Source organism: Diabrotica virgifera, chromosome 6, assembly GCF_917563875.1.
Source record: "Diabrotica virgifera virgifera chromosome 6, PGI_DIABVI_V3a".
Lineage (NCBI taxonomy): Eukaryota > Metazoa > Arthropoda > Insecta > Coleoptera > Chrysomelidae > Diabrotica > Diabrotica virgifera.
Genome location: NC_065448.1, coordinates 82,953,889 through 82,969,710, shown reverse-complemented (window position 1 = coordinate 82,969,710; position 15,822 = coordinate 82,953,889). Strand labels below are relative to the sequence as shown.

The 15,822-nt window shown below is 34.5% G+C and overlaps 1 protein-coding gene across 2 annotated transcripts in view; it reads right to left on the bottom strand.

Annotated features, from left to right (window-relative positions):
* Positions 1 to 429: 429 nt before the first annotated feature.
* LOC114339997 (zinc finger protein 678-like) overlaps positions 430 to 15,822 on the bottom strand; it is a 111,482-nt gene continuing 96,089 nt past the window's right edge. Inside the window, exon 3 of one of the 2 annotated variants that reach the window (XM_050653455.1) lies at positions 430 to 1,515. In XM_050653455.1, coding sequence (XP_050509412.1) covers positions 488 to 1,515 — 1,028 coding nt within the window. In that variant the 3' untranslated portion in view covers positions 430 to 487. The remainder of the gene's footprint in view (positions 1,516 to 15,822) is intronic. The other variant, XM_050653454.1, reaches the window with a different exon arrangement.

Here is a 15,822-nt window from a genome sequence, read left to right as displayed (position 1 = left end):
TATATTTAATTTATTATATTTTGAAGGATAAATACTTATTATTTACATACTGTCACTGTCACTGCCAAATCTTAAAATTTGTCAGATAACTTCAACCTCAAAAAATGGCTGTTTATTTGTTTATTTTATTATTTGTCTGTCATAATAAATATAATATAATGTCAGACCAATCATACACTGCTCAAAATGATCAAATCTTACTAAGAGTCGTATCAGTTTTTTTTGGAACCAGCTGTACATCAAATGAACTTTTCAGAGCAGCCGTCTCTAAAATACAAATAGCTATGATGATTTCCGACCCCCGCCGTGGAGATGGCATTTAAATAAGGAAATACACGCTACTAGTTTTGTTTAAAAAAAATTTAAGCACCTCTGTTATTAAAAAGATTAATCCAATTTTTCACATTTATCAGTTTTTATTTTTTTTTTAACCAGAAAATTTACAGTTAACAAAACTGATTAAAACAAATTAAAACATTTCACACTTCTAAGATTTCTTCCCAGTGTGGGTTGTTATATGATATTTCAAATTATGTGCTGCTCTAAACGATTTAAAACAGATATCACACTTGTAAGGCTTTTCGCCAGTGTGTATTCTTGAATGAATTTTCAAAGATCCCGCTTCACCAAATGGCTTAAAACAAATTTCACACTTATGAGCTCTTTCTCCGGTGTGTATTCTCACATGCCTTTTCAAATGACCTGCTTGGCTAAACTGTTTAAAACAAATTTCACACTTGTAAAGCTTTTCGCCAGTGTGTATTCTCATATGAATTTTCAAATTTCCTGCTTTCCTAAATTGCTTAAAACAAATTTCACACTTGCGGGTTTTTTCTCCGGTATTTATTCTCAAATGTCTTTTCAAACTACCTGCTTCGCTAAACTGCTTAAAACAAATTTCACACTTGTAAAACTTTTCGCCAGTGTGTATTCTCAAATGAATTTTCAAAGATCCCGCTTCACTAAATTGCTTTAAACAAATTTCACACTTGTAATTTTTTTCTCCGGTGTGTATTCTCACATGTGCTTTCAAACTAACTGCTTGAGTAAACTGCTTGAAACAAATTTCACATTTGTAAGGCTTTTCGCCAGTGTGTATTCTCATATGTCTGTTCACATGTCCCGCTTCACTAAATTGCTTAAAACAAATTTCACACTTGTACGGCTTTTCACCAGTGTGTAATCTCACATGTATTTTCAAATTACTTGTGTTAGTAAACCTCTTCAAACAAATTTCACACTTATGAGGCTTTTCTCCAGTGTGCACTCTCAAATGTGTTTTCAAATTGCCCGCTAAAGTAAACTGCTTTAAACAAATGTCACACTTGTAAGGTTTGTCCCCAGTATGAATTTTCATGTGTATATTTAAAAGATCTTTTCTGCCAAACTGCTTACCACAAACTTCACATTTTAATGTTTTTTCTGTTGCAGTATCATTAGTAAGTTGTTCTTTATTAGATGAATGTACTTCTATTGTTTTCCTGATTTCCAAAGTGTCCGTCTCTTGGAGAAAATCTAAAATAAAAACTAAATTATGTAAAAAACCTAATTCAAAACTTACAAAACAGAAAATTTTCAAATATCAGTACCTATTGGGAAGTTTATTTAATTTGGTATTGTACATAATGTAGGTACTCGTAAGAATCTTAACACTGATAAAGGCGACCTTTACACGGTCTATGTTATTGAAGCAATATCAATATTCATTAATGGGTCTAGGACGTTTCATCGCCGCCGTTTCGATGCCGCCAGTTCGATGCCGATGCCGGCCGATTCATCGTCAGTCAATTAATCGCTATCTCCTATATATTTCCGAATTTTCGACAGTTACAATTATTAGTTATTTTTAGTATTAATAAGGAATTCTAGGAAATGCGAGATATGACGGCGATGAAATGGACTGGCGATGAACCGGCGGCATCGAAACGGCCGGCGATGAACCGGCGGCATCGAAACGTCCCATTCCGTTCATTAATATATTGAACGTATAAGGAGCATATTGAAACAATAAAATTCATGGCAATAATATTGAAGAAAATAAAATCGATTTGATTTTTATTGAAGTCCCATCAATATATTGAGGCGCCGCTGCCGTCAGCATTATTGACCCTGTGGGGGAAACTTTTATTTATACGAAATAGTGCTGAATCGTCTTCACGTGCACGAATGTTGTTTATATAAACAAAATTAATTAATATTGTTGAGTCGTGTGAGCGCTACTAGGATAGGGCGATGGAGGCGATCGCCCGCCTCTCAAACCAAGTTATATATAAAGATTAGCCAATCGCCCCCCCCCCTCTTGACGATGCTGGATCCTGCTGGATCCGCCACTGAATTCGTCAATAATATTGCTTCAATAATATTGAGCGTGTAAAGGTCGCCAAATAGATAATATATTTGATATCTTGATATACAAATCGAAACCATAGAAATTTATTAGAAAAAATAATATTTAAATTTTAGTTCTTAAATCAATAAAACCAAGGTTTCAGAACGTGTTCAGAATATGTATCGCATGCAATTTTTCGAATGACGTTAAATAGAATTTCGGGCAAGTGCAAAAACATATGTCTTGATATAAAAATTATATCTAATCTGTATTGGAATCAAACTGCCAAGGTAAGAGTTGACAACCAGAACACACAAAATATCAAAATACAGAGAGGAGTTCGTCAGGGTTGCTTGCTGTCCTCACTACTCCTCAATGTCTACAGTGAAGCGGTATTTCAAGAAGCGATTTCAGATTCAATAGAAGGTGTATCTATCAATAGAGAAGTTTTGAACAACTTATGTTTTGCAGACGATGTAGTAATAATGACGGATAACAACAATGATGAACGTAATGCTACGCCTTAATGAACGCTGTCATGAGTACGGACTGGAGATGAATTTAAAGAAAACTAAATGCATTCTTCTAGAAAGTAAAATCCGGATACAAAACGAACTAACGGAAACAATAGATGTGAAAAAGGGACTACGCCAGGGAGACGCTCTATCATGCATCTTGTTCAACATTGTACTCGAGAAAATAATGAGGGACACAACAGTCAATACTCGAGGAACAATAATTAATAAAAGCGTGCAAATACTAGCATTTGCAGATGATGTTGACATAATCGCAAGATCAAGAAGAGAAATGATAGAGGCATTCAATCAAATAGAACGAGCTGCACAAAATAGTGGCCTGAAAATCAACCAGAACAAAACAAAATATATGCAGGTAAGTAAAAACACAGAAATAAGGCAGACACAAAATATAACAATAGGAGAATACAACATTGAGGGGGTAAAAAACTTTACATACTTGGGATCCCTAGTCACATCTGATAATAACGTAGCAGAGGAAGTGAAGAGGCGAATATTTATTGCCAATAAAAGTTATCATGGCTTAATTCAGCAACTAAGATCAGACAACGTCGCAAGGGAAACAAAATGCCAAATATACAAAACCCTAATAAGACCGGTACTCACATATGGCTCAGAAACCTGGACACTCACTAAAAGAGAGGAAACATTGTTAGCCACCTTTGAAAGAAAAATCTTGCGACACATATATAAGGGCACAAAAGAAAATGGAATTTGGCGAAGAAGGTACAACTTTGAACTATACGAAATATACCAGGATCCAGATATCATAACATTCATTAAAATAGGACGGCTGCGTTGGATGGGACATGTAGAAAGAATGGAAGAAGGCGAAATACCAAACAAAATATTCAAACAGATGCCAGTAGGAAAAAGAACAAGAGGAAGACCGAAGTTGAGATATTTAGAACAAATAGAAAATGATATAAAAACCTTAAAAATAAAAAACTGGAGAAAAAAAGCACGAAACAGATCAGAGTGGAGAAGAATCCTGGAACAGGCCAAGACCCAGAAAGGGCTGTCGAGCCAATGATGATGATGATGAAATGCATTCTTCTTCTTTACGTGCCATCTCCGCGACGAAGGTTGGCAATCATCATTGCTATTCTAACTTTTGTCACTACAGCCCGAAAGATTTCAGTTGAGCTGCATCCAAACCATTCTCTGAGATTTCTCAGCCAGGACATTCTTCTCCTACCTATGGCGCCTTCCTTGAATCTTTCCCTGCATAATTAATTTTGGGAGTTCATATCTGTAACCACGTGTTATATGACCCATGAAGTGAAGTATTCTTATTTTGATGGAATCCAGTATCTCCCTGCTGTTCTGTATTCTACTTAGTACTTCCTCATCGGTTATTCTGTCTGTCCAGGAGATTCTCAGCATTCTTCGATATGTCCACATTTCAAATGCTTCCAATCTATTGAGGCATTGTTCATTAAGAGTCCATGTCTCCACACCATACTAAATGCATGATCATGACTAAATCAGCACACGCAAACATCCAATTGACTATTGGAGATACTGTTATTGAGAGTGTGGATAACTACAAATACTTAGGAACATGGATAACATCAAATCTACACCAAACCAAAGAAATTAAGACACGTATTGAAATAGCACATGTATCATTCATTAAACTTAAAAAGTTTCTTTGTTGTCGGGATATAAGGTTAGATCTACGCTGCCTACAACTAGGAAGCGTCGGTGTTACGTGTTCTCTACTCTTCTTTATGACTTGGAAGCGTAGACATTAAAACAAGTCCATCTGAATAAGTTCGCTGCCTTTGAATTTTGGTATTACAGAAGAATCTTACGATTATCATGGATTCAAAGAATGTCAAACGTGGAAGTACATAACTACAGTTCGTACCATATAGATACCGTTGCACGTCATCCGCGTCATAGCACGTGACGTTACATGATACCAACACGAAATAGTTAAGTCGTAGGTGTGTTCCTTTTTAGTGATCTTTTAGCTGAGTATACTGGAATTGCAGCCACTAGACATATTTTATTATATACGAGTAGAAATAATATTCAAAGATTTCTATTAATGTAAATTTAAAGAAACATACCATAACTCACTACATTTCCACTCACTACACATAACCTTTCTCACTAACATAAATGAAAAACTAAAAATCATGAAGAACAAAAACAAACTAAGGGAATCAAAGCCAGAAATATACATCAATAACGATCTAACGCAATAAGAGATGAAGATACAAGAAATACGGAAAATTGCAAAATTTCAAAAAGAAAACGGTAAGAACAATAGAGATGTTGAAAAAGTATCCATTCGTTACAAAGTAGGTACTCGTTACTTACGAATACCGAAAGTAACGATTACTATACAGAGAGGCAAATCGTTACTTTGATTACTCTGATTACTTCGTTACTTTGTACCAATCGTATCAGAGCGAGTAACGACTATTGTATTTACATTGATTACTCTGATTACTTCGTTACTTCGTACCAATCGTATCAGAGCGAGTAACGACTATTGTATCTACTTTGATTACTTCGTACCAATCGTATGGGAGAGAAAACGACTATTGTAAATATCTACAACCAGTACACTTGATTACTTTCTACCAATCGTAACCCAGCGAGTAAAAACAGATCGGTGAAGGTCGTTGTTATATCGGAATACCTATACAAAATACCTACCTACTGAGAAATACGATTCTCGATATGATTACCGGTACACAAATACAAAAGGAACAAAAGTAATCACAGTAATCAAATCATTTTTACCCCTTAAACAGATCGGTGAAGGTCCTTGTTATATGGGAATACCTATACAAAATACCTACCTACTGACGATTCTCGATATGATTACCGGTACTCAAATACAAAAGTAATCACAGTAATCAAAGTAACGAATATTGTAAATGATTACTTTATACAAAAGTAACGATTTGTAACGAATACTCGAAAGTAACTATAATCAACATCACTAAAGAACACCAGAGTAGGTTACCAAAAATTAAATATTGACGGGACTATATGAAAATGGAACAAAGAGAAGAATGAACTGGAAAAGGCAAACCAATACGCGCCAAAAAACTGATAAAACAACAAATATCGGATAAAACAAAAAACGGAGATGAAAATGACAAAGGAAAAGGACATGAATAGACTAGAAAAAATAAAACATACGAACAGAAAAAAATATAATAAAAAACGCTGGATGGAAGGGCTGCCCGAGAACTTTATCGTACTGATCTATTATCGTTATCGTACTAGATACTGGCATTCTATAAAAATAGCAAAGTTACTCGTTATTTTGATATTTTAGAAACACCTTGTATACTTGAAAATATTTTATAGTTCTACGCATCATTGATTCCTGCATTTGAGAAAATGTTCGATGCCATATTTCGGAGACACACTATAGATGTATAGATATTATTGCATAAATCAATAGAATATTATAGTCATACTTTCATTTCAAATTAGTTCATTTTTCTGAGAAATTAATAGTTTACAATATTTGCATTTCATTCTATTTCTATTTCTATTTCGCCAGTCTATGCGCGAGATTAAGAACAAGGTATTACCTCCGAATTCTATCCTACTGCATGGATTTTAATGAAATTTTGGGAGTAGCCCAATCTTTTAATTCAGTCTATCCTATATGCTATGGCGCTTTTATCATGGGGGCGGTTCCCACCACTTCTCGGGGGTGGAACATTTTTATTTTCGAATTACATGGAGAAAAAGGAAGATCTTTAAGAAAATTTAAAAATGCATTCTTACATTTTTTACAAAAACCATTCATTTTAAACCCGTTCAACTTTTTGAAAGTAGAAATAACACTATATTAAAAGGTATTGCAGAAGAAAAACAATGCATTTAAATTCTGGTGGATGAGGGGTTAAATGTATGTACTTTTCATTTTTCCTTAAAGTACATTAGTTATATATTTTTTTGCACCATATCTCGCTTAGTTTGAATGTAATCGGCATTTAGTGGTGCTCGTTTTAAAGGCCTTTTCAAACACTACAAAAGGCGTTGGTAGCATTATACACCTAAAACCTACCGTTCCTCTGTTATTTCAAGTTGAATACACCAATTTGAGCATGCACCAAAAAACAAACTCTTTTCACCTACCATATCTCTTTTTGTATTATAAATAGAACATTTTCGAAGGAACGAATCTCTTTGTTATTTATAACCTAAAAAATATTTTATATAGTGTTTTTAGTTCGATGCATAGTTTTTAAGGTATTCTCTAAATAAATAGGTATATAAATAGGTTCTCTAGCCACTTCCGTGCTTATTTTGACCAACAAATTTTCCACCCCCTTGAAGGGGGTGAGAACCGCCCCAAGATAAAAAGCGCCATAGTATATAGGGCAGATTTTGTTTCTTGAGCTATTCCCTACTTACTGTGAAAATATCAAGTACATCGATGTAGTAGGATGGAACTCGGAGCCAAATACCCTCATTGACTGCCCTATAATTAATAATGCTCTGCTATGATCGCGTGAGAGAGGACACACACAAGATTATAGCAAAATTTCTATTTACTGTAACTTTTCGAGTTTTTGAGCTACAGCAACGAGTTTTATGTCATTGGAAAGGTAATTTTGCATTCTTTCAAAATATGTAAAAACATACAAGGCGTATCAAAAAAATTAAGATTTTTTTTTTCATTTTCGGTTCAACCGGAAGCCACATTTTGGGTAAAATTTATTGTGATAATAGATAATAAAGTACCATATATGTCTGCAAAATTTCAAATTTTATTTTCTATTACAAAGGAAGTTACGATCACTCGAATATTTTTTTATAAAAAATTTATAACTCCCCTCCTATGGGGAGTTAAGAAATCTGACTAATGTCATTCAATTTACCGATAGGATTTCAAAAATATATAAAAAAATAAACAAATTCCTTGGAGCCATTTTTGAGAAAATCTAGTTCAAAGTTATGTCAAATTTTGACCCCTTAAATATAGGCAACCCATAACTTTTTCTGAAAAACGATAATATTATTCTTATAGCACCACCTTTAGGCTATTTAACGACTTTTTCAAATTAAACTTATCTTAAACAAGTTTTTAGATAGGTAGGGAAATGTGTCGGGTGGGCGGTCGGCCATGTTGGCCGCCATTTTGAATTTGGAAATGTCAAATTCCGTATTTCTATTTACTTATCGATGAGCTAACTTTGAGTTAAATTTCATTCGTTTTGGTCAAAATTTGCAAAAATGGGCCCTAAATAACCCCCGTATTTCGACCCCCCCTTGAGAGGTTTGTTTGAAAAGCTAAGGGCCGGTTGTTCGAACGCTAATCAACATTGATCACTATCAAATATTTAATTACTGTCACAACTGTCAATGTTAACTTTTTGGGTTGCTGAAAACATAGTTAATTATAATTATGAGATTAGTTAGTCAATTAACATAACAATTACTAACATAATTGATTAACTAATTTCATAATTGTCATCAATAATTATGTTTTCGGCAACCCAACCAAAGTTGACATTGACAGTTGTGACAGTAATTAAGTATTTGATAGTGATCAATGTTGATTAGCGTTCGAACAACCGGCCCTACGTTTCTCGACAAAATTCTCTTAAACTTACTCATACCGAATGGACATCCTAAGTCTTGACGTCACAAAATTGGGAGGAGCTTATATTTGGTTCCAAACAATTTTGTTTATAATGTTAAACACTCATAAGGAATTTTTAATTTATTGTTTACGTGGTTTGTGTGACAAAATAAGACTTTTCATTTAGGTATTTAGTTAAAGAAACGTGCCAATTAAGAGATTTTTATTCGTTTTGGCCCAGGTGAGTTAATTTAATGCAATGATTAGAACGTAAACAGTGTTGAGGTTATGTTTATTTTCAATCACTAAGGAATAAAAACCACCTGAGCAAAAACGAATAAAAATCTCTTAATTAACACGTTTCTTTAACGAAATACGTAAATGAAGTCTTATTTTGCCACACAAAGCACACAAATGAAAAATTCCTTATGACCATTTAACGTTACAATTAAAATTGTTTGGAGCCAATATAAGCTCCTCCCAATTTTGTGACATTTGTGACGTCAGACTTAGGCTGTCCATTTCATCGAAATCGGTCCGGTAGTTTTTGCTGGGCGGTGGCGACATACGTACGTACATACTTCTGACATGTTTTTTTATTTGCTTTTTAGACTCAGGGGAACTCAAAACGTCGAAAAAAAGTGAAATCTGAAAAAATTTTTTTTTGCACGATCCTATAACTTTATCTATTATACTATACTACGTATGTAGTACGATAAAGTAAAAACGAAAAAACGTTATCAATTAAAAATAAGTACGTGGCACATCGGGTCTAAGACTTCATCGCCGTCAGTTCATCGCCAGCCGATTCATCGCCGACCGATTCCATCGCCAGTTAATTAGTCGCAACTGATTTATTTCCGAATTTCCGACCAATTTTCTACAGTTACATTTATTATTTATTTTTAATATTAATTAGGAATTCTAGGAAATGACCTAACCTAACGTAAAGGCCATTTACCACTACAAATTTAATACTATTTAATATCAAATTTAGGGGAAGTAGAAATATAACAGTAAATTAATATAATATTTTTTATCTTTTTAATTGTCATGTTTTGAACTGAATTTAACGTCGTGTCGTGTCATATCCCATGATACAAACATAAATTAGTAACTGGCGATGAAACGGACGGCGATAAAACGGACGGCGATGAAATGGACTGGCGATGAACTGGCGGCGAGGAAACGTCCCATTCCGTGGAACATCAGAACAATGCACGCTACTAGTTCTGTTTTAAAATAATTTTAAGCAACTCTGTTATTAAAAAAATAAATCCAATTTTTCACATTTATCACTTTTTATTTTTTTTACCAAAAAATTTACAGTTTACAAAAACTGATTAAAATAAATTAACTCATTTCACACTTCTAACATTTCTTCCCAGTGTGCGTTGTTACATGATATTTCAAATTAGGTAGGTACCTACTTTTTTTTTTAACAACATCGAGGCGGTGCCTTGGTTATTTACAAACTAGTCATAAAATATTAGACTAACGAACAAATTTTTTTAATGACAATCTTAAAACTAAAAACTAATGTTTGTTGAGTTCTTTCCAATGGTATTCCTCAATTTTTTTTAACCAGCTTAAACCTAGCACTTAACACGCACATGACTCTACACTAACATTTACTATTTACACTAACTCAAAAGGTTTAGTTCTCTTGAGTCTTCTCACTATTCCATTCTGGTTCAGGAGTTGAATACTACGTTGGCATGGTTATGAAGTCTGTTTTCATGCTTCTTTGCGAATCTTTTAATTACATCTGCCACCATTTCCACACCTAGGTCTCTGTGTAGGTCGCTACTTCTTATGTACCAGGGAGCCTTTACAATCTCTCTTAGTACATTATTCTGAAAACTTTTCATCATGCGAGTACATCATTTTGATGTTACTCGCACTGGCACATCCCCAGAGCTGTATGCTATATGTCCATACCGGCTTCAGTACTTGATTATATATTATGAGCTTATTATGTACTGACAGTTCTGAATTTCTTCAGAGGAGCCAGTACAATTTTCTATATTTGATGTTCAATTCTATTTTTTTCTTTTTGATGTGTTCTTTCCATCTCAGTCGGACATCTAGGTTCATACCCAAATATTTTGCTGTATTGGCATATGGTAGAGTAGTGCCATTTAGTACTATTGGTGTTTTATTTTTTGTTGATGAAATCTACATGCACTGATTTAGTCTCATTGAGTTTGATACGCCATTTCTTTGTTCATGCATTAACCACATTGACTGATTAAAATAAATTAAAACATTTCATATTTCCATCACACAGGCTCTAATTCCATCACACCAGTTTGGGTTTCATGAAAGTCATGCAACTATCGACCAAGTCCATAGAATAACGGATATATACGCTGTGAGCTCGTATGTAGAGGGGATATTTATAAATTCGCGAGCGCCAGTAGTGACAAGTATGTAAACGTTTACTGGAAATTTGACATAAATGTCAAAGTGATAAATTAAAATTAAAATTAAAAACATTAATTATAAAAAATATTAGTTGGTCAATGCTGTGGTAGGTATATACTTTTACCTTAAATATACTTACGTTTTAAATACTGAATTTACGTTTTTTTAATGTTCCGTAATATGTAATTATAAATTAATCTATTAATCTTAGCGCCATCTACACGATAATTGTGAAAGTAACCGAAGTAAGAAATTAATATTTCATCAATAGAAATAGAACGTCAAAATGATTAGCAAAATCTTAAAAAAATCTATTACAATTTAATTACTTTTTAGCGTTGTAAATATTAAGCGATAACAAATAATAAATTTTACAAATTACCGGTGAAAGTTAAATAAGTAATCCGCTAGGAGCGACACCAGCGAAGCTCAGAGCGTAGAATGGAGAGGTCGCTGGAAGGAAAGAAAGTTTGCTCCGCTGTCTTTCTCGACGTGGCGCAAGCTTTTGATAAGGTATGGCACGAAGGACTTAAATACATATTAAGCAGGATTTTGTTAAGACAATACACAGAATTATTGGAATCTTATATATCAGAGAGAGTTTTTAGGGTTAAGCAAGAAGACACCTACTCAGAACTAAAAGAAATCAATGCAGGTGTACCACATGGTAGTGTGATAGGACCGGTAATATACCTATTATACACTAGTGACATCCCTGAAGTAGATCATAACACAACAGTCTTTGCTGATGATACTGCCGTCTTGACCGTAGGTAAAAACCATGAAGAAGCCGCAAGAAAACTACAAATATCTATTAACAGACTTAACAAGTGGACTACACATCAGTCATCTATCAAGTCTCTTAGTGATTAGACGTGTTTGATTTAAAAGTCGATTCACTAATTGCCGCAAAAAATACACAGTTTGTTTACCTTTTACTCATTTATTTGGTTAAGTTTTTTGGATTTCTACAAGTAAGTCGATTCATTACTTAATTTGTCCTGGGAAATTATACTTAAAAATCCGACTTCTGTCTGGGACGGATGTCGGGAACTTCACCTGGCGGCGGGAAGCCGCCGCGATCTTCAAATATAAGAATCGAGGATATCAGGGTTCTGGATGGCATGGAACTCGACGATTCAAATGTAAATATTAATCAAGATGGTTTTCGTGGATTTACAGAAGCCGATAAGAATAATATTGCAACAGGGGACAAAAATCAAGTTTTTCCAGCAGATAATGATAACAATAAAAGCTCATTAACAACAACAGCAAGTAATTTAGACCAGCCAAACCAGTCTTTCAAACGCGATATTTCCATTAATAATCGATTTACGTCAAGAGATACAGGTCCGTACTTAATTTTTGTGGAACACGAAGTTTTGAATGTGGGAAGATTGCATCCAATGAGACTTGGTGAAAAACTGTTAGCACTTTCGGAATACGAAAAATCGATCTTAGAAATTAGTAGCGTGGGTCGTAACACACTTAAAATTGAAGTTAATTCAGGGTTAGTTGCGAACAAATTAGTGGAAAATTCGGTATTCAAAGACAATAAACTGATAGCTTATATCCCCTCACATTTAACTGAAAAAAAAAGGTATTGTGAGATCGGTCGATACATATCTGACTGAAAATGACCTTGTTAAAGTTATAAAATCAGAGTGTTCTGTTCGTAAGGTTCAAAGAATGTTTCGAAAAGTAATAAAAGACGGAGTGATTGAAAAAATCCCCCGTCAAATGATAATTGTCACATTTGCTGGGAACAAAATACCCCAATTTATTTATATAAATAAAGTGAGATGTCCTGTAGACACGTACGTTCATCCTGTTATGCAGTGTTACAATTGTCTTCGTTACGGTCACTCTGCATCTCAATGTAAAGGAAAAAAGAAATGCCGAAACTGCGGCAAAGAAAATGATAACGAATGCACTCAATGTGATAACTTCTGCATTTTTTGTAACTCTAATTCACACAACTCGACAAATCGAGATTGTTCCGAGTATAAAAAACAAAAACGAACTAAGGAAGCAATGGCACACCTTAATATTTCTTTCAAAGAGGCCGAAAAAGTTATTGACAATCCTGCCTACACTAGTATTGTTCAAAAAAACAGATTTGCTCCGTTACTGTCATCCACTACTGAATTCCCTTCATTAGTTTCCAGGCCAAATACCTATTCCAATATTGCTCAAAGCTCATCAAAACATTTGCCTTCCATTGCAAATATTTCAAATACTGCAGCTTCTACTAGAAAAAAACGAAAAATACACCCATCGTCTCCTACGCTTATTACCGCTCCCAGCGAATTTAGCTTTTGTGCTAGCCCCGTATTCCAGTTCGGAAACTATAATAAAAATGTATCTAAAAATAACGATGAACATCTTAAAAATGAATTCGCTACTACTTTGAAGGATTCAATCAATAATTTCTTTTCAGACATTCCTGGTCGAAACCCTGCGATTAATAGTTCAGTTCCCTCTATACAAGATGTAGAAAATATAATTAACAGCGTGATTAAACATTTCTTTACCTGATATGGCCGGTTTAAAAATTGTCCAGTGGAACGCTAGATCAGCGTACTCTAATAAAAACTCTATTACGCAACTTTTTACGGAAGAACACTTTGATATAGCTCTTATTTCGGAAACTTGGTACAAACCTAAGTATGAAATGTCCTTACAGGGATTTAATATTATTAGAAAAGATAGACGTAATAAACGAGGTGGAGGTGTTAGCATAATTATCTCTAATAATATTAAATACAATAATATAGTATTCAACCAAACATTTAATAAAAATATTGAAGTTTGTGGCATTGATATTGATGTCAATGGCACCAAAATATCTGTGGTTAGTATTTATCGTCCAGGTAGCATTGCAGTCACAGTGAACGACTATGTTTCTCTTTTTCAACAAGTTCCGCATAATTTTATTATTGGTGGCGACTTTAACGCCCATCATGGAGCCTGGGGTTCTATAAACAATGATCATAGCGGTAACATACTCATGGAAGCTTTAGAATACTTCGACAACTTTATCATTGCAAATGACGGATCTCCTACCAGAGTATCTGCCCCTGGCTCTCCTCCATCATGTGTTGATCTTACCCTCATTTCGTCCAACTTTAGCTCACAATTCTCTTGGTCTGTTAAAGCAGATACGTATGGCTCTGACCATTATGCTATCACATTTGTGTTACAACAACTCAGAATTGATAATATTAATATTACCCCCATTCATAAATGGTCTATGCGAGAAGCTGATTGGGCATTGTTTCAAACAAAAATTGATAAAGATTTCTCCGAGATTCCGCTTTTCAACAATACTAACGAAATGATTAACTTTATCACCAATTCAATGACATCCTCGGCGGATTCAGCTCTTAAAAAAACTTACCCCTTCTCTCCTAAAAAGGCTCCTCATCCCCCTTGGTGGGATGAGGAATGTCAACAGTTAGTTACCCAAAGGAAGGAAGCTTACAAAACGTACAAGCGCAATATGATAACTTCAAATTATATCAATGTAAAAAAAATAGATGCGCTCTGCAAAAGAACCTTCAAATTAAAAGCCAAACAGGCTTGGGCAGACTATTGTACTCAACTTAATAGGAATTCAAATCCCTCGGAAATTTGGCGCCGGATTAATAGATTTCAAAAGAAGAAAAATGATATCCAACCATGTGAAGAAGATGAGGCGGAAATACTTTTTCATAAATTAGCTCCAAGTTTTGTTAGTCCTTACATTCACTACACACCCACCAGTAATCATGATCATTCTCTTCTAGCCCCAGTTACACTAAGAGAGTTAGAACTTAATATCAAATCGTCAAAACTTACTGCTCCAGGCTTAGATGGCATCAATTACATGATGATTAAAAAGCTCCCTGACTCGGCGAAACACTTTCTTTGCAAAATATATAACAATATACTTTCAGGAGATACGGATTACCCCTCACTAAAACAGTGTCTAATTATTCCTATTCCTAAGGTCAGTGACAACAAAGCTCTGCGACCCATTTCTCTAATGTCTTGTGTATTAAAAACTTTGGAAAGAATTATCAAACTCAGATTAGAATGGTGGTTAGAAAATAATAACATCCTCCCCCAATCCCAGTTTGGTTTTCGGCGAGGTAAAGGTACTCTCGACTGTGCAGCCAATCTTGCAACGGAAATTCAGTTGGCTTTTTCAGAAAACCATTATTCAGCTGCCTTATTTTTAGATATCTCTAGTGCTTATGAAAGCGTGCTGTTGGATTGTTTATATGAAAAGTTAACATACATCCATATACCACCACAATTTGCATTTGTTCTTATTAATATGTTCCTCAGACGACAGATCTTTATAAAATGCAATACAAATACTCTAGGTCCTAGAGAGGTTAACTCTGGTCTGCCACAGGGGTCGGTGTTGAGCCCGCTTCTATTTAATATCTATACCCTCGATGTTCACAACCTTGGTATGAACGCAAGAATTTTACAATATGCTGACGATTTTTCTATATACACTACTCATAAAAACTACTCTCAATGTGTTAGTAATCTTAAGTATATAGTGCATTGCTGCTTTAAATACTTTCCTGAACAGGGATTTGAAATATCACCTCATAAATCTGCTATTGTATTTTTTACCAGACACCAATTGCCAGAACTTAATAGCCTTACAATTCAAAATCACACTATACCTGTTTGCAAAACATACACATATTTGGGTATCACATTTGATTCCAAACTGACCTGGTCTGATCACATATCAAGATGCATTAAGAAAAGTGAAAAAAGTCTTAATATCCTAAGAGCAATTAACAGATATCATTGGGGCGCTGACCCTAACATTAACTTGATTTTCTACCGAGCGTACACTCGATCTATCCTAGATTATGGTTGTTTCTTGTATGGATCAGCCACTAATTCCAGACTTTCACAAATAGATAGGGTACAGTTCAAGGCTCTACGCATTG